Genomic DNA, 27494 nt, shown 5'->3' with positions numbered 1-27494 from the left:
GTAATGTTTGTTCATTTTACTGGATGAGGACTACGACAATGATTATTGGCCTGTTGATGTTTGAGTAACAAGACAAACGGTAGGTGTGTAAATAAATATTAACTGTTTAACTGTTACTGTATCCAGCGTCTTTATGAAACCATAAACCATAAAGGTGACGTCAAGTCAGCTGCTGGTACAATTGCGGAAATGACCGTTCTCCCGAAAACGTGACTCCCGAGTCTATTCTCGCGAGAACGCACGTCCGTTCTCGCCGTCTATTGAGAAAGGGCCTACATGCGCAGCAATAACAGAAAAGCGTCCACTATGGCTGAGGTAAGATTTTTTTCTGTTGAAGTGGCCTTGGGGAGTTTTGGATACTTAAATGTTTGACCTCAACACGGTGACTTATTGGTTTGGATGTTGATAAAGGCTGACATGCCATACTTTTCAGCGCCGTTGATGCATCCGCAAACGTAAGCTAACGTGTTATTAGCTAACTAGCTAACGTCACCGCAGGCCGATCATTGTATTTAATTCATTTTGGATAATATTAACGTTATATTGTTTCCTAATGTCACGAGTAGCCTGCGTCAACAATCTCAACATCCCATATGTGGTCATTGTCAACGGCATCATATTCGATCTTGTCGTAGCTATTAACGTAAGCATTGCTAACAATTGTAGCTTGTGTAACGTTACGTCTATAAATCAAACTAACGTAACGTAAATTGATGGTGTGTGGCTCGTGGCTTTATTTTTTTTTGTGGTTAGTTTCACGGAGTCCACCTACCAGACAGGTTTTTTTTCATGAAAGACTGGCTGGATTCTCTAATGCTAAGGAAGGAGCGGCAATGCTTCCCTACTTGGCTCCTTTAGCATAGAAAAGGCAATAATCCCGTCCCACAATTTCTATATTATATTTAAATAGTAATTTATCATTCGGACGTTCACGATAAAATAAATATGACCGAGAAACGCAGATCATGTAACGTTAATTACACGTGAATGTAACCTTAGTAATAAAGTAATACTTTGAACCTGGTTGTTTTATGTCGTCTGCATGACTCGGCACTGTAACACAGGCATCTAAAAATGCGGATCTTTTGTAGTGCATATTCGGAGAAATTGTAGTTTCGCCGTTGCAAACTAACGTCACTAACACGAGTCTCCGTCGCATCATGATTACATAGCTTAGTAAAAGCGGAGTAAGATTCCCTAAACAGTGGGGTTTCTTTCCTAAATTCTCCTAACCACATTTACCTGAGAATAATGAATAGTGGTTAGTAATAGGAGTTAGTAGGTCATTTTTTGACAATTCGAATCCAGCCACATTCTCCAAAATATTGATTTATGTTGCAGACCCACAGTTTACAGGACCTCCGGCAGCCAGCTGTCTCCTCCAAGGTGTTTGTCCAGAGAGACTACAACTCGGGGACAATCTCCAAATTCCAGACCAGGTTTCCCTCTGAGCTTGAGTCAAGGGTATGCAAGTTATAGTGTCTACGCAGATGCCAAGAATGTTGGACGATTGTGTTGTGTTGTAATATCCAAACTGTTTTTTCAGCTTGATAAGCAGCAGTTTGAGGAAACAATCAAGACTCTCAACAACTTGTATGCAGAGGCAGAGAAACTGGGGGGGAAGTCTTATTTGGAGGGCTGCCTGGCTTGTCTAACGGCCTATACAATATTTCTCTGTATGGAAACGCACTATGAAAAGGTAAAGCCATGTTAATGTTGTGCTGTGTTTATTGGAGGCTCATATTTTAACAATGCATATCTTAAATGTGTGTGCTGCTCTGTGTGTGCAGGTGTTAAAGAAGATTTCTAGGTTCATCAAGGACCAGAATGAGAAGATATATGCTCCCAGGGGCTTGCTGTTGACCGACCCCATAGAGAGAGGCCTCAGAGTCGTATCCTTATGCTGAAATATAGTAGTATGCACTAGGGTAGAAAAGTAATGATATACCCATGTAGAATTTGGCTTACAAGTGTTAGCGATGTTGCGTGGCACTAGTAATATTTACTACATACTTCATTTATGAAACTATTCTTCTCAGAGGAGAAAAACCAAATCTTTTGAACCTAGGGTTGGTTATGTTGAGAGAGGAATAATCTAGATTTTTAATAAATATATTTAATATTTAGCCCAGTTTTAACAACTATTTTCCAAAGAAAGCAGCTCGCTCCAAATTTAGCCAGAAAGGTGACAGGTTGGTAACTGACAGCCTGTTCCTCCAGGTTGTGCTCCAATTATTATCAAGAATACTAACCTATTACCAAGAACGTAAACAAACAGACCCATTGGTGGTACACACAGGTATCCAGCTAGTTGGTAATAAAAGACTCCGGTGTGTACTAGCAGAGAGCGGGCAGGTATGCAAGTAGGGACCATGTGTCTGGCTTATTACATTCCTGTAACAACTACAGATGATGTCAGTGCATTTGGTTTATTGATTTTGATAAATATAAAGCATTTGTACTTTAAAAACCCTAGCTTCTAACTTTATAAATAAAAATGTGAATGTAGATTTCTGTATTTCTCTTAACTTGCCAACTTCTAGGTTGAAATTACCATCTTTGAAGACAGAAGTATTGGTTCAGGAAGATAAAGAACTTTGGGTATGAAGTCTTTCTATACATTTTTAAGGAAAAATAAGGTCCACTGTCTACAAATTGATGTTTTGTCCTTCAACCCAAGATATTGAGGTTTTATTATTATTTGATTATTGAATTATAATTCTCCTCTTTTCTTCTACCTTTCTGTATAGGCTGGTGACCCTGGCCAGATACGCATCATCTGTCTGGCAGCACATATTCAGATGTCTGTTTCACCTTAATGGATGTCCTGTATATAATTGATCTAATCCTTTTCTCTATTTATAAGTAATCTACTCTTTCTATTCTTATGTTTGGAAATGTGTTGTCATGTCTTTTTACACATGAAGGGATGAATGAAACATGTCCTAGTTAATCAAGACCGGTCTTTATGAACTGTGCCATTGTGTTAAATGTTTTGACCATGGTAAATATAAGGGATTTCACTCATGTATTCACAAATAATTAAGAATAAGATTATGCATATAGTCTCCAAGAACGGTTAAAGTTGTTGGCAGTCTGTAAGCGGTAATCCTGTTCTGGGCAGTGCTCCTCAGTGTTGACATGCTGGTTGTAGCCTTTGTTGAGGCAGATGTTTTCTTATCCGTGCAAGAATATGACTTTTCTTTTTTGACGGGGTGGTTGTGCAGTAATGTCTTGTGAAATATGTGCTTGAAATTTCTGAACTGGATTTATGTGACTGAAGATGAAGCATGTATACGGTAATACCTCCATCACAATGTAACAGCATGACCTGGTAGATGTTTACCCTGTCATAGGGCAACACCACTGGATCTCCAAAGTCACATTCAAGTCCTGCTGCAGGTTTCTCATAAGATGAACCATCTACATTGCAAATGTCATTCCCTTTCTCACAAATGCCACAGCAACCTTAAACACTCAACACCACAGATTATTGATTTTGTTGGTGTTTGATGCAGATGTTATACTTTCTTACAGATGTTCTTTTTTTTTATCTAAATAAATGTTTTTCCTGCCTGTAAAATTAGTGCTTGTGTTTAAAGTTAAAGAACCAGAATGCATCTGTGTGTAAATAGAATAAGCAGTTGTATTTTGGGGGGGCAATGGATTCAAAGCCCAGTATTTGTATTGAATATTAATTACCACTCATTTAATAATTGCAATTTTTAGAAAAGATTAGTAGCAACGTCGCTTTTATTGTGAAAAACTCTGACCGGATATTTTGCGGCTTCTGAGGGAACACAAAAAAAACTGCTTCCGGAACGATTACTAACGTTGGTGCCACTGCTTCTACCCCTGATTTAACTTGGTTACGGTCTCCAGTCGCCTCACTGCAACAAGTCAGATTATAAAGAGCAAACCGCTCGTCAACCGCTCCGGTAGGCACGACAACCGAGAGCTCGGGCTAACTTGCGCCGGACAGTTCACGAAGCCTCTTAAGGTCACCCGAAGTCTGCTAGCTTCGTTTTGAGTTGTTCACGCGTGGTTTACGTAACACACATTCGCACCGTGACCGGCTGCTTGTGATCAACAGTTAGCTGGAACTCACGTTAGTAAACCGGTATCATCACATTTCCAAAAGCCGGGGCTGCTAAGCTTACGTTAGTGGCCGAGATGAATTAGCATTTGAGCTAACGGTGGTTCTTATTCCTTATTTTTTTTTTTTACCGGAACAGCTCACGTTAGGTCATCAATACACCGACTTCTGCACAGGATCCGCCCCCCTCTGGTCACCGTGGCCTTTCCTTGTTTCGATGGCGTTTATCTCCCAAAGGAAGAAGCTGCATTCCTTCATCAAGTCAAGGATGAGCTGGAAACATTCCAAGAGGAAAACTGCGGCCACGGAAGGTAAATGTCAAGTTGGTTTTAACGTTGCGTCAGTGGCGGCGAAAATATCATTTGTACCACTAAGCGTTAGTAATGCGACTGCTTTAAACCCAGTGATAGTTTAGGAGACGGGCTTACCTTTCAAACTCGTGTGAGGGAACTACTGCAGAAACAAGAGTGCCGCTATTTCATTTATTAAAACGTGGACCAGGTCACCACCTGCAACGAACCCTGGAAGCTGCAGCACGTTAACTTTTTCAGTTTTAAAACTATTAAAAAATAACTCCAACTATTAAACTCGTGATACTAGTCTTTTTTAAAACCAATCTTGAAAATCTGTTCCTGTGTTGACGTGCACTCTGTGTCTCTGTGTCTCCGTCAGTGTGCTCCTGTTCCCTCCACTTCCGAGCAGACTGCGATACCTGATCCACAGGACCCTGGAGGACCGGCCGGGCCTCACCACCTTCTCAGTAGGGGGCAGCTGGTGTCGAAGGGTGGTGGTCTGCCACTCGGAGATAAGGTCCGGGACAGACAACATCTGGGTTATTAGATGTGCTATTAACCACTTACTGCTGTATTGCTTAGAATGTGCTGTTGAGAAGATGTCTCTTGGCTTTTTTTGCTGTTTCTTTGTCTTAGTTGAAATTGCTGCAATACTTTTGTGGAATAAGTTAAGATAAATCCTTTGTATTTTCCTGTAGGCGTGTGGATGAGCAAGCCAGTGACTGGGAGAGCAGCAACAGCAGCTTGTGTGAACATCCCCTAAGAAACAGGGAGGAGACGGGTGGCGACAACACAAAGCCCAAATCTTCTATCTCGTCGCGAGGCCGAGGTCCTAAGAGGCCGGACAAACCCCTCTACATGCCACGAGCCGCTCGGGAGAGACTCTCCTTGCAGAACCCACAAGACCCGTCGGGAGACCTTGGGTTGCCCGGTCCAGCCTCAAGTAGCTGTAGCTTCATTAGCACTTCGTGTGACTCTTCTTTCTGTACCGAAACGGCAGAGAAAACCTCCACCACACCCAGGCAGGATTGTCCCCTCAGTGTAGCGGAGTGCTTCCCCCACCATGCTGCTGACTGTTCAGCAATATGTCCTCAGGAAGACGATGACAAGTTGCTGCTCGCTGTGGATGAAGCTGAGCCCCGAGGCTGGCAGCAGACAATATCCTCCTTCAATGACCTGACTCTGGAGGAAGATGAGACGGGCAAGGAGGACGTATGCGCAGACTCAGATGATGTAACTGAAGAGGTAAGCCTGCTGTTTTTCTTTTTTTTTTCTTCTTATTAATGCATTTTACTGATACATACGTAATAATTGCATCATGTCATTGCTCTGTTTTGGGTTTTTTCAATTGTTGTTATTACATCCAACTCTCCGCATTAGCATCACCAATTTTAATCATTTGTATTTTTCCTGTCTCATCAGATCAAGGCACATCTAAAAGAACTGGTGACTGTTTCCATTCAGCACGTCCAGAATGACTACTCCATGTATGAGAGTGTTTGCATCATCCCGGAAAAGCTTTGCCACGTGATCGAGATCTATCACTTTCCTGCGTTTTTCAAAACGGATGACCTCCTGGATGCTTTCACAGACTACAGGTGTGAGCATAAAGTTGAGATCCAATACCTTTCTGTTCTATTTCATCAGGTCACCCGACTTTACATTTATTCAACTTCAAATATATTTCATAAATGTTTCTGTAAACACAATAATGTGAAAACATCCTGTATTTCCATTGTGAGGAAATATAAGCTGTCAGACCAATGGTCCAGCAAGCAAACTTCATAAGTGCTGCTCCGTATGTCACAGTGATGGTGGAATGAAGATCGAGTGGGTTGACGACACGCATGCCCTGGGGGTTTTCTCCAATGAGACGGCAGGTATGTTGTGCTGACATTGAGGTCAAGAGGGGAATGACTCAAAAGATTGTACTAACATAAAGTAATGTCATGTGCAGCCATCCAGGCACTCTCCATTTGCCATCCATTGCTGAAGGCAAGAGCCTTGAATGAAGGGAGTAAAAAAGCCAAAGGGAAGGCCGTTAGACGAGCAGGTAGGTGATTTATTTTAAAAGCCCTGTAGCTGCGCGGAATAAATATCTGTGCACCTCTTGGCGTGGTATCTAGTGTTAATGGTGGAAATTATCTTTGGATTGACATCTTCCAGAGTTTATCCAGCCAGTAAAGGAGCGTCCTCGGACCGACTGTGCTGTTGCCAGGCGGATGGTGACCAGAGCGCTTGGGATGCAGGAACGAGGCAGAAGAGGGCAGCGATATTGAAGGGAAATGCAAACAGGTGAACTGACGCGAGTGACTAAAGGAAGAATTGTGCATTTGGATGAGGAGTTTTTGTAATGTTTGACTTACTATAACCAGCACAGTGACTAGTGAGCAGAACACTTAACTTGGGATAGCACAAATACCATAGCATATCGAGTACTTCTGCAATGCTTCCCGCACAAAGACTTTCTACAAAAAAGTTTCAGCAATTCAATTTTGAACTTGAATTCACCAATATTTATTTGAAAAATGTAAATACTTTTGCACAGTCACACAAGCATACAAAACATATCCAGTCAGGCAGCAAGCAACAAGTACTCTTTAAAATGAAGGATCCTTGAATGTGTGACACAAAAACAATGGAGAGGCATTTCCACGTGGCTTTTCCGCTAAATCCACATGTTACTAAATTCCCTGACTAGAATAAACTCAGACATTGATGAATAAGCTGAGGGGATGCACACGTGTCCACTGAAACAACCAAGATAAAAAAACGTAATAAATAAAACACTTTCAAAAACTAGCTCAAGTAAAACCCTGGTAGAAGAAAGTATTTTCACGCTTATTTCTTGCAATTGAGAATGGAACATGTTTACAGATTGACATAAAACACTGTGCGATACATCGAAGTAAGCAACTGGTGAAGAGGAATTTACTGTGTTCAGCACTGAAGGAGCCTTGACATAACATTTGAAAATAAATCTAACTTTAGGTAGCCTGAATTACCGTTTTGGTTACGAGTTTAAAGCATTTGATAGTTTTCAAGCAAGTGCAATTTAAATTCAACGGTTTTGGAGGGGGGCACATTGTCCAAAATTCAGTTGTAGCACCAAGTTTAACAGTGGACTATATATGCTAAGCACAGCAGACAGAACATGTGGGTGAATGTGTCATCTAAAGGGGGCAGGTTTGAGACTGCCTTGGAAAACAACTTTTGGCGCAGTATAATAATATCATCATAATAATAATAAATTATTTGGCTGCAATCCTCCCTGACATCTCCCCGGGTAAGCACCAAGTCACTGACGGCAAAGGCACTACGGCATTAAACGATATTGACACTTTTGTACAGCAGAATGTGGTTAATAGATTTCGCAAGCAAGCAGTTCACTGCCATAGAATCATTGTCCGCTGCACCAGTTGAGCCCTGATCCCAAAAAACAATCCAGCAATCCAGGCTCCAAGGGAGCAAAACGGCAACGCTCCCTCTAGTGGTTGTCAAACATCAATATAATGTCCGTCTGTATCGCCTTTCATTCTACCTGCGAGACACCTGGTTAGTCAGCAGTCCAGGGAACGTTTCCTCTGTATCTGAACTCCTCGAGCCACCTGCGAATTCACACAGGAAGAAGATGAGAAAAAAGCTCACCATGTAGCAGCATAAAAACACTCCCCCACCAAACTACATTTGATGAAGTGACTTGCAAAATAAGGCAAACTTGTTGGAAAATGTATATTTTGAAGCATGTTGTAATAAACTGTACTGTATTATATCATTAATCACGGAGGTCTATTTTCTACAGAGCGGTCCAGCCCAGGTCTGCCCCCCCCCCCGTTCATTTAGAGGCTCCACAGAGGCCACAAACAGCCAGCTGATGAGGAAGAGCATGACTACCGTCCAGCACGGTTTGCGCCCTTCACCGATGGGTGCAGCATGTTTCACACGGTGAAGAAGGGCACCAGCAACAGATGCCCGTCACACATCGGCAACATCCACACCGCTGAAGGGTGTTTGTGCAAGACGCAGAATCACAACACGCCTCAAAGTTGCTGCTCTAAAGCTGAACCTGACCTCTTTGGTCAATATTGATGTAGTTCCAGTTGTTCACTGATCAATTATCACAAAGAAAGTAGATTCCAATGCAAACCGAAATATCCAATGGAGAAAGCAGGAGAAGCTCTTAGCTTGTTTTTATTTGAATGCATGGAGTTTTTAAGTATTCTTAGACTGGGATTAGTTTTATTTCCTCCTGTCCCAAGTGATGCAGGATGGTTGCATAATACTACTAAGTAATTATTTAATGTCATGTTTAATTCCTTTACATATTCATTTCCAAGATTTGTAACTTATTACAGGAATGTTTTTTCAAAAGCCAGCCAGACCCCAGTCGTTATGTAACGCAGACTTTGTTTGAATTGTTGTTAACAATTTACCAGTTGTTTTTTATATTTATTATTTTCCACAAAGCTACTGTGGGATTGTTGCCTCAAAAATAAGGTATTCAAGTTGTTGCTCACTCTATATGACATAACGTTTATGTTATAATGTTTAAGATTTGAGGACTTGGAATGTTTGGCCCTTTGCACCGGTTCTGCAATTAGTAAAATAAAGAGGTTGAGTGTTTTATGTTTTTAATCAAACTCAACTGAGATTTCCCTGAAATTCTATTGGCTGAAGTGGGAGTGACAGGACTTGTTCTGTACCTAGGTCTACTAAATGTAGGATTTAACTGCATCCTTTGAGGTAATTCAAGTAAAACAATACTAATTTCAAGAAATGCTCCAAGATCCCATAGAATATGAAAACCACAAATGGTTTTAGTTTTTCTTTGCTGTATAAAAGTTTCAATTGTGTAACATTTGGAATAAAGAAAAGGAGCAGCAGATAAAAGAGTGAATGTGTTTCAATGCCTCTACTTTGGTAGGTTGCAATGTTGATTATCTTAACTAAGCTTTAATGAGGATGTTTATATCTACATCAGGCATCTAATTGTATTTAATATATACATATAGAAACCCCCATATTCAATATTTAGCTTGAACACTGCAGGTGAACTACTTGGCATTGTATCTAATAAGGTTCTGAACCAAGTGTAGAAAGGACAGTTCTCCGTATAAAGTAAGGGTCTCACCTATTTGGCAGTTGAATGTCCATATCCGTTGTCCGTCGTACCGGGAGTTGCACTTCATAACGTTGTTGGTGTAATCTGATTCTGCAACCTCATAGTTTGGGTTTATCACAACCTGAGAGAACAAAAAACTGTTATTAAAAACATTCTCTTTTCTTTACAGTTTCTAAGTGCTACTGAGGGCCGAAAGAAATAGTTTAAGTGAGTTTTACGGCTGCAAAAAAATAACCTTCAAGATTGTCTCAATTGACTGGAAATGTAACTATCAGGTTCTGTGTCCTTCAATAGCCTCTGCTCAGTCTTATACTCAGACCGAATGCCAAACCCGAGCAGATGTGGAGTCTTGGTATCGGTTTGGTCTATTAGACCATCTTTCTAGAAACAGATGTTTTTCACTGTGCCAGACTGACGCACCTGCAAGATGTAGTTGCCGGGCTTCACGTCCGTGATGTCGATCCATTGACAGTCAATGTCGTGCCTGTAGGTGTCCCAGCAGCCAACTGTGATGCCTTGTGACCCAAAGTTTGCGCATGCATACTTCTTCTGGACACCTGTCAACAGTTTTGACACTAAGCGTTTAAACAACCATTTTTTTTTTAAACAATCTTTTCTTGAAATATGAAAGCGGAATCTTGCTAAATCAGAAATTAGTAGTACAATTTGACACAAAGCCACAGGGAAGTAAGATTAATTACCCTCGTCACAGTGAGTGTCCTCCAGACAGAAGCTGGCTTTGTGTCCTTCTGCAACTTTAGTGCCATTTAGGCTCAGCAGGTCATAGTGGGTGAAAACCTCCATGCTGTGGTAATGTCTGGAATGAACGAGACAAAACGCAATGTTCAAACGTCCAATGTACGCTTATATTTAGCATGCAATAACACACATGCTCTGATCCACGAGAATCCACTCCGAAACCACATGAAGGAGTAGGCCGAGTCGGGGCAGAGCCAGATTTCATTCAGTTTAACAAACGCAGTATTCAATACATTGTATTTTTCTTTGCTGACACCCAACATTAACATTAACAGTAACGCCTCATTTGAGAGTAACAGACCAGGCTTCAGACGCTCGATATGATAAAAGCAGCAGCAAACTACACACTGTCGGCAGTGGCTGAGGTCTCACCTGTGACACTCATGCCACACCCAGGAGTGGTGTGCCGCCCGCGGCCTGAAGTCTGACAGGCCGTTGTTCTGGATCTGGGAGGAGAAGCGGAGAAGGCGGCGGTACGAGTTGGAGTCAGCTGTCTCAGCACTTTTGGAAAGACAGTGTTCCTCGTGGGCACACTGCAACGCGTACATGGGTCTGTCCTCCAGGTAGGTGGTCTGCTCCACAGCTTGGGCACTGAGGACCAGGTCTGGAGCCACTGGGAGGGCGAGAGCAACCAGGGACAAAATGGTTAAGAGCAGCATTCATCATTAGAAACAAAAAGTTTCACAATTAGCTGTATAGCAAAAATTCTATCATTGACAAAATGTTTAAAATACATTATCCTTCCAATAAGAATGCTGTAAACTTCTTATCCATTGGTGTATTTTTTTTAAATATTTTTGTCCAGTTGTCCAGTAGACCTCATTTGCAGCTGACAAAGATTCTGAATGTAGAGTAATTATTTCTTACACTGAGTACAGGAGACGCCCGCAGCGAAGCGTCCACCTCCTTTGGGACAGTCAATGTGTTTGCCGTGATGTAGACACTGATCCAGAGTGAACTCAGTCCCTGAGCATCGCACTCCACTCATCAAGACTACGTCCGCTGGCGAGTCTCCTTCCCAGTACCATGTTTCCTGATAAAAGAAAAGTGAGTTCATCAATGTTAACCTGGAACGCAACATTATATGATTGTATGATTTCCCAGGTCATATATATATATACGACTTCAGGTCTGAGGACTAGTGAAGCCTTGAGGCAGTCAAAGAGTAGCCTGGTTCTGACTCAAGGAAACAAAATCCACCTAGAAACACCGGACACGTTTGTTCATTTAAAATTAGGGCCGGGACTCGATTAAAAATATTAATCTAATTAATTAGAGGCTTTGTAATTAATTAATCGAAATTAATCGCATATATTATACATACAAATATTTGACCTGAGAACAGTGAGAAGTCATTTTTTTCAACTTGTTCAACCAATTCCAGTGTAGCAATAGCATATTTAGAAACATAGTACTTTCAGAAATTCAGGTAGGCTATAGGTAAGTAGACCAATACTTTCAAGTACATTCAGAACATTGGTTATTTAAGCCTATAAACGCTCGAGCCAGCTGGACTCAAAAGGATGAAGATCATGTTGCTCAAGCTGTTTTGGAAATTTGCGTGGGAAGGTTTTAAGCTGAAACATTATCTTTATTGTCCTAGTGTATTTCATGGGCAGACATTATCATTATTCACACACACACACACACACCAAGTGCTCTGCAGTCTTCACAGTGCTGACTCAGCCTCATTACAACACGAAGGAAACCACCTGCAAAAAAACCCCTCAGTCATACTTTCCGTTGTCGTCATCTTCCAAGAAGGTTGACGATTGATGAAAAAGATATTGAGCTGAGGGATGTGGGAGAATTGCTGGTGGGCTGAGGAGAGGGGCAAACAGCAGTATAATTTGGTGTCATTAGTTCCATCTGGTGGTGGGGTTTGCGTGCTGAAGCATTAAACTGGAAAGAGTCTCCAGAGAGTCCCTGCTCTGCCAGGCTACCAAAGAGAGAGCAGACCTACAGTATATTACTCCTAAACTTTCACCATGAGAAGTCTAATGCCAACTGTAAGTTATAAAGAAACATGGTATCCAAAATCCAAGTAGGCCATTAGTTTCACACTGGAACAACACAATGTTGAACTGTAGTTGACTACAAGGCGAGTACTCTAGTAGTGACAGCAAACATTCTTTCCAGACCTATATCATCTGAAACAATGGATACAACCCTGGTTTAAAAATAGAAATATAAGAACACAAGGGGGTTTTAACTTGCCTCTCACCTCATGACATGAAGAAAGCCCTGGGGGTGTCCTTTAAGAATAAAGAGATAAACGTATGCAGGACAGCACTGTGACACTCCCATGTCAAGCCCCAGGCTTTAGTGCTGCAAAGCTCCACTAAACTTCAAATATCACATTAAAGTTTTCCCACCACTGCTGCTGAAGAGTTTAAAGCTAAACTGTGTCTTAGGTTTATCACTTCAGCGCAGATTTCTGTTGTGTTTTGAAGTTTCTAAGACAGTTACATCCTGTCTTTGCTCTCTTCTGAGATCAAGATTGTTAAAGTCAGAGTTAATGGCGCGCGCACACACACACACACACACACACACACATTTTGGCCACGAGAGGCTAAGGTCCCCCACAACCAAATATATTTTGGGTTTAATTTTTCCATGCCTTACATAGTACATACATTATGTGATTACATTTTTTGCAGGTAGGTGTTGAGAGTGTTATTCACACCTCACCTGGAAAGCATGGCTGGCAAAGCCCAAGCCGAGCTGTCTGCACACCACCATGGCCTCCATAGTCCCCCAGCTGTCGCTGCACACCGAGCCCCACACCGTGGAGCCGTTCCTCTCAGCCAGAACCTCCACACGGCCCTCAAAGGGATTGCGGCCGCCATTTAACCGGAGCTGAGAAAAAAGATAGGCCGACGTTTTCTTCCAGTTCTGTGCAAATGTTAATTATTCATACTATAGGAATACAGAGGGGGTCCTCACTCTTTTGTTGAAGCCCATGTCGGGGACATTACACTTGAGTGCTGCGTCTTCTTCATGGCTGCAGCCCAACTCGTCCCGGTTGAATCGGCACTCAGTCAGCGACTTTTCAAACCCAGAGCATTCAACCTCGTTCATGTGGACCGGCCCGGTCCCTACGGAAAAACAAACACGCGCATCGGGTTTAATTGTAAACTCTAAAGCATTTGAAAACCAGCTAGAGCGTGAGCATGATGAACAGTAAATTACAGACAATCATCTTAGAAGAACTGCCATTCATCTCCAGTACTTGGCAGCTGCTCTTTAGTGGCACAATTATTTTTGGAGTAAAACGGCATCAGCTTCGTTTTCTTAGAATATCAAGTCCATCTAAAGACAGATGGGGAGCTTTCCTGTTTCCTCTAGAATTTACAGCTGTCAAACAGTCAGCTATGTCTAATGAAAATTACACACTTGAGGCATGTGAAAAATTAAGTAATCTTATTGCAGCAGAGTTTCCATAATAACATGTGTGATACTCTCTCAATGCTGGTTTTCTTCCCATGTAACTGAGCAGGAAGTGATGCACGCAACAGACAGCCAGCGGAGAAAATAAACTGACTAAACAGGGAGAGAAACAGTGCTGCCTTAAATGTAATATATGTATATCTAACTTATTATATGCAAGACACACAAAAATACAACTAAGTTTGTATCCTTTTGTGAAAGGCATATGAAATGATATTCATTGAAATGCATTGTATAAGAACCAAGCCTAAAATCTCTCATACTAATCTGGGAATAACCTGCAACTACCATTTCAGTTGTATTGTTATTCTTTAGTCCACTTCAGTGACTTCTGAAACGAATGGTTACCTCATAAAGAGATCCATCCCTCAAATGACCTTGTGCTCTACAATAAAAAAAAAAGAATTCCTTCCCTGAAACCCATAAAGGCTGGGTTTTTGTTGCTGGGACATTTTGTGCGCTCTTGTGTTTTGGTGTGAGCGTCAGGCAGAGGAGAGGACAACTAATCCAGTACACATGTGATTCTTATAAGGCCCTGCGGTATATTACATTTCGCCGATTCAGGTTCTGGGTCAAAACATAAGCATTAATATGCTGCTGCATACATTCCCAAATGTATTGCCCTGTTAGCTAAAGGTCTGAGAAGGGAGGCAAAAACAGGATGTGGAAAAGCGGCCAAACATAAGGTGCCGATATGGATCTCTGGTTTCTGCTTTTCATTTTCAAAGCAGGACCTTTTTTGAGTGATAATTGTGAAAATGCCATTAGAGCTAAAAGCTTGGGTGGTTGAATTCAAATGTTATAGTCTACCTGTATGAAGGAGAATGTGAGACTGCGGTCTAAAACCATTTTGTTTCAATTATTTTACTTATTTTTTTGTCTTCTATTTCATTCTGGCACCAACTCCTAATTCAAAAGTACCACCATTTACAGTGCTTTGTGTTATAGTGCGACAACAAGAGTAATTGATTCATCTGTGGATCATACCTTGTCCAAACTGGGCGCTGCTCATGGCCTCCTTGGCACTACCGAAGCCCAGCTCTCGACACACTACGGTGGCAGCTCGAATGTTCCAGTTGTCGTCACACACCGTACCCCACTCCCCGTTCTTCAACACCTCCACTCGCCCCTCGCCAATCATAGCTCCGCCTCTGAGACGCACCAGGGGTTGCTACGGAAACGATGCACCCAAATAGAAACTTAATATCCGGGCTGCTTTCTGCTGCCTGCATTCAAACAGTAAGGTATCTATAGAAAATGCATTGACCATTATAAACCCATTTTACGGCAAATATTGCAGTTCTTTTCTCTCATTATTTTAGTATGCATTGTTGTAAAAAAGAAGAAACTGTCGGACCTACCTCGACCCGGTAAGCCTTCCTGTAGCCAGCACTGAGGGTGGGAGCAAAGGCCCGTCCAGGCACACAGCTGACCACCACAGGCATCCCCTGCACACAGGTGCTGTTGCCCTTCAACTCAATCTCTCTGCCTATCTTGCAGTCTGACAGGTCGGCCTCGTTGCCTGTGCAGTTAACAGAGAAACCCCAGTAGTTCTTCTTACGACGATTGGCCAGCAATCTGGGAGGGAATGAAACAAAAAATAAATAAATAACATACATTTCAGTTCATTTTAATGTGTTTCAATTACTGTCTAACATATTACAGAAGCATTATATATAATATATAATATAACTCGGAAGAGCAATCCCTCACAGCAAACACGTTGTATTTGTCCTTATTTTATGTTATGTCATGGTAGTATAGTAATGCCGTTGCTTGGGATGTTTTAAAAAGTGTGTTGCTCAGTGTGTTCGAGTGTCATTAAGGAGCAACGGTGGATGTTGAAGCCGCTCTGGGTCTTGAAAGAGGCCGACCGTGTAAACCAAACCAGCATGAGCTCTATTTACAGCCGTTCAGATCTTCTACAGCTCGTCCAGGTGCTGGAAACAGAACGCAGCTCAAACTAGTTTTAACAGTTTGTGGGCTGTGAAATTTGAAGAGACGCTAAATTTGATTGGGTTTTTAAATTTTGTTAGACTTTTTTTTGCACCTTTGGTGAATAGAGCTGTCAGTTGTGGTTCCAGATAAAAGACAGATTGAAGGAGATCTTTCACCTCAGTAAAAGAGAGAGAGCCATGTGAGACCACACACTTTAAAACCCACACAGGCTTTGTGATCTTAAGAAATAAACAAAAAAACAAAGCACACATTTCTGGTTTAAGGTGCCTGTATATGTTGCTTCCTTCAGTTAAAAGATGAAAACGTGACGCCATTACATGTGATCATTCTAATGACTCTCAACTCTAGTTAATAAATACATGTCTTAAGTCTTAATTTGACTGTGGTTGGACTGTGGTGCTGATTGTGGAGACCTACACAGATTGTATGTGCATACAGAATAGATTAGACTTACAAATCTAAACATGAAAAAATTCACAAAAAGTTCACTGAACCTCCGCTGTTAAAGAGAAAAATCATTCATGCATTTACAAGATAAGAAGATCTATTTTGGGATTTAGTATTGTCTCACATTCCGGCAGCAGCTGTTTTAAATTATATGACACAATGTGTGTTAGACATAGCTGATTTTGTGTAAGGCCACTTATTGACATTTTGCTCAGAGGGAAACAGTGAAATGTAGCCCAAAGAGCCACTGTTTCAAAGGGTATTGCATTCATGGGTTTCCGAGCAAGGCCCATTCTTCATCCGCTAAAGCTTCCTCTGGCAGCATTTGGCTTCTTGTCAAGAATCTCCAGACTGAAGGCTGTTTAATCTCAGTTGGAAACTGGATGACTTGTTGAATGATGACCGGTGTAAACAAGCGTGGTTATGCAACCTTTCTTAACGTCACTTTGCTGTGATAAAGCATTCCCACTAACTGACTGACACATTGAATCAACAGGAAATAAATATTCTAAACATGAAGTGTTTGTAACTAACAGGAATGTGGTATGTGTCTCAAATGATAAATAATATATGAATATGACGCAGGTGAGAATTTTAAATTGCTTATTAATCCAGCACCACTATTTTCCCATCAGTGAAACCGTAACTAACTCAACTAGAAGCTAAATGTTTAATTTGGAGTTTAACCGTGAAGACGTAATTGGCCCTTTTAAAACCCTATTGCTGGTGTCAGGCCCCAGGACTCACTTGTAAGGTCGGGCATTGAAGCGTTTCTCCCCGGGGAAGCCGTACATTCCACAGACGACTCGACTGTTTTTCTTTGTCCACTCCTCGTCGCAGATCTGCCTCCATTTGCCTCCGTCTTTCACCTCCAAAAAGCCCTCGGTGATGGGAATCTTTTTTCTCTGAGAGTAAGTGGCTCTGAGTCTCACGTCCTCCACCTGCACCGTCATACCCTAAGGAACAGCAGAGGAAATGTTTCATTCATTATTTATTACACTATTACAGGTAATGGGCGACCAGTTTGACCTCTCGAAGGAGACAATGGTCCTCAACATGGACAACTAAGAGTTTTTTTTCAGCAGGATATTCAGTCATCTGCTAATCAGACTACACTGCTACATATCTGTTTTTTTGTGTTATTTTTACCTTCTTTGACATGGAGACAGAAGGAGCCATCCATTTAATCACCAATCATGTGCTTAAAGGACGACCAAACAGCAGTAAGTCAGTTACTTCATTGAAGCACTTACTGAAAGTCAGCTTGAGACTGGCAAGTTTAAAATGCAGTCAAAATGGTATTTGAATGAATCCACCCTTTCTTTAAATAGGTCAATAAGACGAGCAAAGAAATATGTTCTCTTAACTCGTTTATGATTCAAATGTGTTTCTGTTTATCACTGTGAAACAGGCCTGAAGCATTTAGGTTGACAAGTTTTCTACATATGCTTGAAAATACTGTAAGTCAAGTTGAAAAATCTGAAGATCACATCTTTGTTGGAACCTGTTAACCTGCCGAGAGGCCTGAGCAGATTGGATGAATGTGTGGAATTTTTGTTCCATCGTGTTGCATCTGTACGGGCCCAAAGGCAGTGAGAGGGCAACATACATCAAATGTGACAGGACAAATTTGACAAAAACAGCTAAATTTTTTTAGTTTGGTTTTCTACATGTCTTTCGGGAAGATTATATATAGCGAAATTTCTCTTCATAGACCTCTCACACAGCATCTTGGATTTCCTGGACAATCACTGATATTCCATGAAATCATTATCAAGATTTTAAAGAGACACTAAAGACAGAAGCTACTGACAGAGTTCACGATGGTCAAGACTACAATAAAGGGCCAGTTGGTCGGACGGGAGTCACCCAATCCAGTTAGTATCATGTATCCTGAAGACCCCCAAAATTGGGAAGGAATGGCAACCTTTGACCTCTGGGGCTTCATGAGTAAACTGCTGCCATTGTTCATTTCCCTCCTTCTGCCAAGTCCTGCTGGGTGGGAATGTTGCACTGTGGATGTGCCAAAGCTGAGCTCTTCGGTGGTATGCGAATGCTGATCTCAGGTCATTTCTTAAAGGCTGGCTTACTTAACTCTGCAAAAAAAAAAAAAAACCTTAACATCCAGGCCTGTCTCCCAGAAATATGAAACGTTTGCCCACAGGGTGGTTTCCTGAGATGGCGTCAGCCTGTGGGAATGTTCAAGGCTTCGGAGTCTCTAAACACTAAAGAATGGAATTGCAGGAGGAGCCACGACTAAGTCAGACGGTTTCTACAGTGACCGTAGTCCTCCCACTGACCGCCGTGGTTAGAGCGGGTAAAAAAAGACGGAGAGATTCCTGCCGGCCGATGCCACACAGGGTTTTCCGTCAGCGCCTGGCACGACGACAAGGTGAGGAGACGTGATCGAGATCACAGATCTGGGGTTCCCAATTGAAAACGTTAAAAAAGGTAAAATGAAGTACAGATAGTAGTGTAGAAAAATAAAAATTTAGCTACATTTAAAAGCTACATGTAAGTAAATAAAAGACAAAGAAAGAATGCAGATAAATGCAAAAGCTATACTCAAAAATGACTAACTGAAGTAAACCTGATACTTGAGATAATATGCAGTATTTGAGTAACAAGGTGGGAAGAAACAGACAGGACATGGGGTTCGAGGTGAGTATGAAATGCAGCACTGAAATGGGTCCGGCCAGTGTTGCATTTGGCACAGAGAGAGGAAACAGGCGTCTGAACGTGTGAGACTAAAGAGAAGAGGACGGATATCCACAGCTGGGACCAGTCCAGGCATTTATGCCCTAAAAACCAGACCACCAGATATAAACTCAGCAGACTGCAAATCTACATGCTGGCTGGTCCCTCTTTTTAGCATTCTTTGTGGACAACCACAAAATAACTACATTACAAAGAACAAGTCACAATGTAGCAATATCAACATAGAAATATGGACCATGTCTGAAATACATGGAAATATCTTCAGCACCTCTGAAGTTCGCGAGGTCACAATTTGACAGATAATATGTTTATTAAATCTCCAGGTTATACTGAGGTTAATTGTCAACTTGTCCAAGAGTCTCATCCCACAGTCACTCCCTGTCTGTGTGTACTCTCGTGATTCATTCTTTTCCTCTTCCAACATTTATAAATTGTCATATGTCGTAAGAGAAATGTTTGGTTAGTCTGTGTTGGAAATACTGAATTAAAATGATTCAACTATTGGCCCAGTTTGAATGTGATGAAAAAAGGCAATGCAAGAGTTTTCTCTATATTTAGTTCTTTTCATTACTAGTCTGTGAGGTAAGCTTTGACCATTACTCAACTCTTTCCAAATGGAGAGTCCACTTGTTTTTCTGAGGGAGCCCCCCTCAATATGTAGATGTGTGAAAATGAGACTGTGGTCTCGCCGGTGTCTGACTAGTGCTTCCACTGTTGGGCATTTCTTCTGCTTTATTCAGCCCTCCAGCCCCGCTGCACGTTTATCTACACGCACACATGTGCGTACAAATGATAGTCACTGCACAGTTCAGATGAAAGGCAGGAGAACAGCAAGGCTCTTTCAAATGACTTTCACATCTGCCCCTCCCACCCCCCGCCTCCCACCCCCTCACTGGCCCCAAGTTTGCCTGACTGACTTGAACGAGGAAGTGTGTGCAAGTGTGCGTGTGTGTCTGTGTGCTTTGCATCTGGAATACCTATCAGTGAGTTGACTACTTCTGTCATGGCAACGAGGAAAGAAGGAAGGAAGGAAGGAAGGAAGGAAGGAAAATAATCATAAGGCATTGAGACATGCAGCTAATCTGAAACTGGTCTTAAATTCATTGTAAAAATCAATATTTCAAAATTGAAAAAAATGTCAAAACGGGTTAAATTGAAAACAGCATGATGGGAATATTCTAGTTTATATGGTAAGCTAAACGTCTTAAATGTGGAAACATAATTGTTTCATTAAGACACTTCAAGCTACTTCAAAAAGGAGCATTTTAATACCATTTATCTTTGACTCATTGGTACCGTTATTTTTGACTCATATATATATATGAACTGTGCATACTTTCTTTTACATTATTAACTGATAGTGATAAATCATTGATTGCAGTAGCCCAAAGGAGATCTACTGTAAGGCCCCAGTGGGATCCAGCTGTGGAACATGTGGTCGATCCGTCTGCGACTCTATTCACAAGAGAGAAGCTGGCTTCAGCACACACACCAACCTTTTCTCCCCTTGATCCCTCTCCTCCTCACAAGCCTTTTTTCGGAGGCAAATCCAACTTTGGCTCGGGAATGTAAGGAAATGGAATTCCTTTAAATTGATGTTTCCCATTGATTGAGAGCAACCTTTGCCCTGTTTAAATGTGGAGCGAATCAAAAGGCTTCAAAGCGCTGCATTCTGTTATTACAACTGGCTTTGGACGTCTTCTCGGTGTTTAGAGTGAACGCGCCGAGTTTTGTGGTGGGAAACTGCAGCTGCTCGAGTTGCTGTTCTTTTTTATTTATTTTCTCATCTCTTCAGGAAGAAGATGAACTACGTTAGGCTTGTAATCTGTAAATTATTATCTGCAAGCAGAAGTGTGTAATTAATCAAAAAAATTGCATATTTTCTCTACCATTGTTTTTAGTAGAGAATAAAAGTTTCAGGCTTACCTAAGCAACTGTGGAAATTTCTATGTTGCATGAATAACAACTTTTTGGAAAACAGCCACAAAGTAAAGAAAATCCTGGTATAACTCTTATTCAATGTAACCATAGGAGACGTATCACGTAAAGACCCTGTAGACCCTGATGACATGCAGCGCATCATTCACACGTGAAAAAACACTCGTACCTGGCAGAGTGGGTTGAAAAGTCCCTGAAAACAGATGATAAACAAAGTTTGGTGCCATCTGAATGTTTGGTTCTGTTTGCAAAACGTTCTCCGCTTGCCGCTGACTGAAAGGCCAAACAAACATATACAGTAGGAGGCAAAGGTCATCAGCATTGGATTCTACATGTTAAAATAATTAACATTATTGTTGACAATGATCCAGTCAGCGAGGAATGTCCGTTCTGTTGTTGTGTTGGCGCTGCTTTGGTAACGGACTTTTATCTCCAGAGGAAAGCAGATGGCATTAAACACCGAAATGACTTAGATGAAGCGGGGAAGGAAAAGAGCTTGGGCTGACAAAGAAAGAAAGCCGTAGATTAGCTGTCAACGGAATGTGACACATGTTTCAACTTGATATTATGTAAATCATGATGCCTTCATATTATGTCTGCGTTTAAACTGCAACTCATGCCAGTGCAAGCTGCTGTTTTCATGAATGACGGACCGATGTTTTTGGTGTTATTTTTAGGCAAGTCTGTGACGTCTTGATTTATCCTAATACAGTATTGTAAAACTTCTCACTACCTGCAGAACAAACGGCCGGTTAAGTCAAAGGCCGAATCTTAACCGTAACCATACAGACATGAACAGACACATCCTTAAGACCAACAGTGCACAATTGTGCAGACAAAGCCTTGATAAACTACTCATATCTCAGACATGTGATTTGTAATCTGGAAAGTTTGAAGGCATTTACACTGCAGCAAAGGGACCAATCTCTCCACCCATTTATCCGTGACCTCTACATGGACCGAGGTGCAAGCTTGACTAGGGTGTTAACTTTCCCGAATGAGCACAGGATGCCAATTCATGGTGTGAATAAACAGATTGAAGCAACTAACTGTGCTCCCCATTGCTGACGTCAGCTTAAGAATGGTTAAAGAGGTGTAGCTACACCCCCCTGACACTTGAAAGGCTACTGCCAGACCAGGGAAATATTTACAGGGTGGGGGACTGAATCGCAGTAACACCCCGACACCCGAAATACACAAGACCAACAGGGAACAAGAGGTTGCTGCTTTACTTACCTGTAAAAATAATGTATTATGAATAGTGTTCAGTAGTCTGTGAATAGATGTTTCAATGCATGTTACCTTCTATTTCTCCATTCCCACGACTCCACTAGGCATGAGAAAGATCAACAAGCATTTCAAATGATCCCCTCAGCGTGTTGCCTTTACTCGACCCAGTAAAAATCACAGTCACTGTTTTGGCTGCTGTAGCGTTTGGTAACGCAGCCAAATCGCCCACCCAACTTAGTAGTATGAACACACAGTTCATTCTGGTATTAATGCAGTTATATCACGTTATGGGATTGTCTCCATCGGTCTGGTTTTAACAGGGAAACCCTTTGAGAGAAAGTCCTTTTAATAACTTGTTCTCAGACAAGCTCAAGTATTACCTCCCCCCCCCCCGTTCTCCCGCCGGGTCCACAAACCCACACCGACTTTCCATCCGGTACAAAGGCGTTCTCTGCAGCCAGACAGGATGGTCTTCCCCCTCAATGAGTCATCTCCAAAATATCCCAAGCTCCTGAGTGGGGCCTTGTGTGAGGCAGGGAAAGACTAATAGGAGCCTGGCAAAGTCATTAGGGCAAATGGCGGAGTGGACTCAACATGACATGCAGACTTGTGGATTACTTCACTGGTTTTATGTCATAAATATGACAACGTCTATGGAATAATTGCTGTATCATTTTGTCTGCAAATACTGATTTTATTCAGCTACTACTGGTTTTATCCATTGCAAAAGCAGTTTGTAAGTTCTTATTAGCTTAGTACTGTTATGCACACATACAAGGAGAGAAATTGTTGCTGAATATTTATGCCTACAAACCTCCAGCTGGAGACATTTAACTAAAATGCTAGTTAATAGTAAAGAGACATTTTGAACTTAGATCTCTAAAACAGAGACACATTTGGCCTCAAATAAGTTAGTATATTTAGGCAGTCTGATACTACAAACTCTGACATGCATACTCTATCCCAATTTTTTGGGGGTGTTTTATTGAGGACATGCATCATAAATCATATCATGGTGCCTCACAGCCATCTGAAGACAGTCTTACTGTGGGAATATAACTTGTCGTATTAATGTCTAGCGACAGACAGACAGACATTAAGTTCAATCCAATTATCTGTCTGGATCAGTCTGAAGACAAGAAAATACTTTGAGCTGCTTGGAGCGATGCGCTGTGATAAGGTTTTTCTTTCATCATAAGCCTCATCATGATCTCCTGTTCCCTTTTTTTATGGTGCTTGAATACCCAGTTCCAGTTGCTTGCGTGTGCTTGAACCGCGAGTAAATGCACCATGAGGATTATTAATGAGCGCATCAAGCCACCGCCCCGGTGTTTACTTTTTGTGTGACTTTCTACGGACGTATCGGTTTACTGTAAGTACCTCGTCGCTGTTGGCCTGGTTCCGGATGAACTTGAAGCCGGGAATGCGCTTCGAGGTGCAGACCACTCCGACGTCTTCCGAGTGTTTGCAGTCCGACACTCCAAAGCCATTGGAATGACACTGAGCCAGGCTCTTCTCACTGCCAGAGCAGTGCACGTTGTCTAACCAGATATGACCTGGAACAAAGAGGAGAGGAGAATGTTGAGCTTCCACCCAAGTCTAGTCACATAGACAATAGATCTACTCCTGTGGAGTTTTCAAAGTAACCTGCCAAATAAATGTTTGGTCACTGAAGCAGATCACATGCTGTCCAGCTGGCTGTTGTGAATCAGCCCGAACGGAAACCACACATTTGTAGCCATGGAAACCACCGAGGGACATCACTCATCACTCGGACAGTCTCAAGATGTTGTTGGGGAACATCGCAATCATGCCAAAAAAGTGAGGGCATGTTATACGGTCACGTAGTTGCCTCCAGGCACAGAGTTGAACTCCTCTGGAACATTTTGTTAATAAGGAGTTTCCAAGTGAGAACCAGCCTGGTCTCAGCACACTGTTGTCCAAACAAATATTCAGCATTACAGAGTGGAGTAAATCTATATTGTTGTGTTAAAACAAGCAGGCCTTATGAGAAATGAATTCTATACAATGAAAAGAACAGCGAGCACAGTGCACAGGGAGCGGGTTTGTCTTTTATTGGCCTGTTCAGCCACTAACTTACCAGCAACCGCCCCACAATGTAGATGTTAACAGAGGCGCTCCTCAGAATATCTAAGTAAAATCAAATCGGTACACAGCAAATTTCAGAAATTCATTCTAAGCTGGTGTTTATATTGTCCCAATCTTGTCAGTGTGAAATCAACACTCAACAAAGTGTTAACAATTTGACTCTGAATAAGTATCAAAAATAAATCTGCTCATTGTTAAATACAACGTCATTTAGCTAAAGTAACTAACATTGCATTTTTAACACATGGTGTTTAGATTTTAGCCCAGGGAGCAATTTGGGGTCAGGGACACTTTGACATGGAACATGAGTTTGATGTTTGAAGCCAGGGTTCAAACCACCAACCTCATGGTTACCGGCACTCCCTCACCAGTCCATGCACCATAGTGCAAAGAGGTAATCCCTACACCCAGAAGTGTGACACTGAACAGTTACATTTCAAAGCATTAGTTAAACTTTACTAAGTGTTGCAAATGAATCTGATCTTGACACTGGATAATGACTCCAACTCTTTCGTACAATTGACTCTGTAAGAGTTTGCAGTGTGATTTCAACTCTGCACTTCAACACTTTTGCCCAACACTGGAAAATTAACTCTAAGGGATTTTGCTGTGTACATTCACGTTTCACCTGTAGAGTGAAAAAGCCTTCTCCTTTTCTAATACTTATTTGACACAAATGCTTTCCCAATTTGAAGTATAGCAATGTAGCTGTGGCAGCTGAGGATCTGATCCTGCAGGAAAAACTCATCCTAAAGGGATGTCCATGTACTTGTTATGTTGCTGTGTCTTCACTTAAATTATTATCTACTATCTACTCATCGACATCAAACCGCATCTTAATTGCTTTATGTAAAATATTCTATATGCGCAACCTTATATTCACAGGGTGTATCACTTCATATATGTTACTCTTGACATAGCCTTAATGGGCGCGTCGCATTTGAAAGCAAGTCTTAAAGGTGGATGGCTTAGGTGGATGGCTGTGGCCCAACCCAGTGGAAAACATGTGCCTTTAACAAGGTACACCGAGTTTACTTAACAGCTACCAACTCACATTTACCACCAAGCAGCACACTCACCGCGTTGGGAATCTCATCACTGTCTTTACAGGGAGGGAGGAATTTGTTCATGGCAAAGTGAGAGAAAAGTGAGATTACGTCTTTGGTTTGGATTTACACGCATCCCCTCCCCTCCACCGCACTCCTCCCGCTATGCTCAGAGGTGATTGCCGTGTCGCAGTTCTTTCTCCTCTAATGGGGAAACCAGTGCCAGAGGACAGACATTAGCAGTCAGACGGGAGGAAACGTGAACCTCACTCTATTCCATGGAATTATTGAACAGTTTGAAGCGATACACTGTCTTGGAATGTGGTCAATGTGGTTTGACCCACACCTCACTTCATAGGCAGCTGGATAACATGATTCTGTGACGATTCAAGAAGGATTTCGATTATCTATGACAGTGCTCAAAAACATTTCTGGAAACCGACAGATGCTTCTAATAAACTCCAAGGGCCTTACCTTCTCCTCTACCGTACTTGGCCGAGGGCCACCAGGACTCGGCGTCCACGAAGCCCATCTGTCTGCACACCACTCTGGCAGCGGACGTGGAGAAGTCATCATCGCAAACTGTCCCCCACTCTCCGTTGTAGAAAACTTCCACGCGGCCCTCGTAGTTCTTCCGCTTCTCCCCGGCGAGTCGCAGCTGGATTACAGGGGCTGACTGAGAGCTGCACGGCGCCCACACGCACAGCAAGGTGCAGAGCAGACAGTGGACGCCAACTGGACGCAGCATGATGCACGACGAAGGGGGGAAAAGACTGACGTAGGGGAGATAAAAAGGGAAAAGACTGTAAGCATCTGTAATGGAAGATGTTCTGAACAACAGCTTTTTCTTTAAATCGTTTTCCAATTCCAAAGTTAAACTGAGGGCGGTACGTAGCAGAGGCAGACAGTAACGTGTCGTGTGTGGTAGTTTGGTCCATAATTAGTGTGCTGTTGAAGTACAAAGTCTTCAACAGTTTAGATTGGCCTCTTAAGTGTTGAAATTATTCAATAAAACACTGAGAACACGTCTGAAGAAGAATCTTTGAAATGTTTGGATGAGAATACGGGTGATGCTGCTGAGACAAGGTCTTGTCTCGGTCTCTCTTCCTGACAGCCTAATGGTGAGCTCCTGCAGGGTGTTGGAGGGGGGGGGGGCTGGCTCTCTAGTTTATCTCTGCTGATCTGTGCCTGGAGGGGTGCACAGCCGACGTTCAAAGGGAAAGCTGACTCTGCCCCGATATTTCATGGTCAACCATGAAAGTATCAACGGAGGGACAAAAATCCCGCAGGGAATCATTTTCACGGAGGAAAGCACGACCAGGAAGACAGTGAAAGGACGGAGACCTCCACGTTAAGGGGAGGAAGTGCATGCGTGTGTGGTGGGGTAGGGGGTCCAAGTTGACGTCATAGCAACAGCCAAACAGACGGCAAAGCGCACACGCTTGAAAAAAAAAACTCTCCTACTGTGTGAGACGTCACTTGAGATCATCTGAAACATCTGGTTTGTCTCCTCGTGAAAGTTGAGCAGGAGGAAGGCTCTCCTTAAATTCACCCGTTTAACACAGCACTGAATAAACCAACAACAACATATATTTTTTGCAAATCTAACACTGATATGTACAGATTTAGATGAACGTTTTGACACTTCAATGAGAAGATTGAAGTAGAAACATGTAAATTTGTATGACTAGTCAAACAATAAGCTCATGGAAAATTTGAAATCCAACATGCTGCATTTATTTATTGCTATTGAATAGTCTATTGTTCAATTCAGAAAAGCACAAGTCAACCATCAAGTGTGTGTTAAGCCGGTCAGCACAGATCCAAATATTGAGTGTCAAAAGACAAGACCTCCTCCAGTCAAAGGAAAGCTGCAGCTTATTCAATGTCTGCACCAAAGTAAGGCAAACTAGAGTAATAAGTCATTTGGGGTTTGGGTTATTCTTTTATTGTGAATCCTTAACACACTGTAGCCCAGGCCTCGGGTTAATCTAACTTTGACACACTTAAACATTGGTTGAACCTTGAATGGAAGGAAATACAAATAATTTTAAAAAAGGTGAAAATGCTAATTTACGTTACTTTCATGTTTAAAGCAGCATCCACGGGAGGAAAAAAGAAAAGTCGCTATTAGAGTAGGTGACAAATTGATGCGCGTACGAGTTCCCATCAGCAGCTGACTAGCGCGAGGTGAAAGCCAACACTTACTTTGACCGACGAAGTACAAGTTGTACACACTTTCCAGGCGTTGAGCTTTCCGACCTGTCGGAGAGGATGAGATGGGGAGCGGTTCTTTGTCCCTTTACTACTCTTCTTAGCTCTGCGCC

The 27494-nt window shown here is 42.1% G+C and overlaps 3 protein-coding genes across 3 annotated transcripts; 2 read left to right on the top strand and 1 right to left on the bottom strand.

Moving 5' to 3' along the window:
• Positions 1-166: 166 nt before the first annotated feature.
• LOC119229466 (golgin subfamily A member 7-like) lies at positions 167-3551 on the top strand. Its single transcript, XM_037489822.2, has 6 exons — positions 167-315; positions 1342-1464; positions 1547-1699; positions 1791-1892; positions 2544-2601; positions 2751-3551. Exons 1-5 carry the CDS (start codon positions 277-279, stop codon positions 2589-2591), a joined length of 465 nt encoding a protein of 154 aa, XP_037345719.2. The 5' UTR covers positions 167-276; the 3' UTR covers positions 2592-2601; positions 2751-3551.
• r3hcc1 (R3H domain and coiled-coil containing 1) lies at positions 3327-9296 on the top strand. Its single transcript, XM_037489821.2, has 10 exons — positions 3327-3334; positions 3883-4010; positions 4191-4407; positions 4769-4906; positions 5088-5634; positions 5812-5987; positions 6199-6269; positions 6347-6442; positions 6556-6684; positions 8192-9296. The coding sequence occupies exons 1-9, from the start codon at positions 3327-3329 to the stop codon at positions 6666-6668; spliced, it is 1494 nt and encodes a 497-aa protein (XP_037345718.2). The 3' UTR covers positions 6669-6684; positions 8192-9296.
• LOC119229463 (lysyl oxidase homolog 2A) lies at positions 6691-27494 on the bottom strand. The gene is made up of 14 exons (XM_037489819.2): positions 27376-27494; positions 25642-25940; positions 23393-23568; positions 16874-17082; positions 15082-15298; positions 14708-14891; positions 13217-13368; positions 12962-13129; positions 11138-11303; positions 10643-10883; positions 10213-10328; positions 9932-10068; positions 9521-9632; positions 6691-7997 (listed from the first exon to the last, which is right to left on the bottom strand). The coding sequence occupies exons 2-14, from the start codon at positions 25913-25915 to the stop codon at positions 7927-7929; spliced, it is 2223 nt and encodes a 740-aa protein (XP_037345716.1). The 5' UTR covers positions 25916-25940; positions 27376-27494; the 3' UTR covers positions 6691-7926.

This window comes from Pungitius pungitius, chromosome 8, assembly GCF_949316345.1.
Source record: "Pungitius pungitius chromosome 8, fPunPun2.1, whole genome shotgun sequence".
Classification (NCBI taxonomy): Eukaryota; Metazoa; Chordata; class Actinopteri; order Perciformes; family Gasterosteidae; genus Pungitius; species Pungitius pungitius.
Note: the sequence above shows the minus strand (reverse complement) of the source record. Positions and strands in the feature narration are given on the sequence as shown.

Coding starts and splice junctions, on each gene's coding strand:
- LOC119229466 (XM_037489822.2), top strand. CDS start 277: ATGCGCAGCAATAACAGAAAAGCGTCCACTATGGCTGAG. Junction 316..1,341: donor AAGCGTCCACTATGGCTGAG/GTAAGATTTTTT, acceptor TTTATGTTGCAG/ACCCACAGTTTACAGGACCT. Junction 1,465..1,546: donor CCTCTGAGCTTGAGTCAAGG/GTATGCAAGTTA, acceptor CTGTTTTTTCAG/CTTGATAAGCAGCAGTTTGA.
- r3hcc1 (XM_037489821.2), top strand. Junction 4,011..4,190: donor GCCTCTTAAGGTCACCCGAA/GTCTGCTAGCTT, acceptor TTAGCATTTGAG/CTAACGGTGGTTCTTATTCC. Junction 6,270..6,346: donor TTTCTCCAATGAGACGGCAG/GTATGTTGTGCT, acceptor TGTCATGTGCAG/CCATCCAGGCACTCTCCATT.
- LOC119229463 (XM_037489819.2), bottom strand. CDS start 25,915: ATGCTGCGTCCAGTTGGCGTCCACTGTCTGCTCTGCACCTTGCTGTGC. Junction 11,304..12,961: donor TTGCCAGCCATGCTTTCCAG/GTGAGGTGTGAA, acceptor TTCTTTTATCAG/GAAACATGGTACTGGGAAGG. Junction 10,069..10,212: donor GGACACTCACTGTGACGAGG/GTAATTAATCTT, acceptor AACTGTTGACAG/GTGTCCAGAAGAAGTATGCA.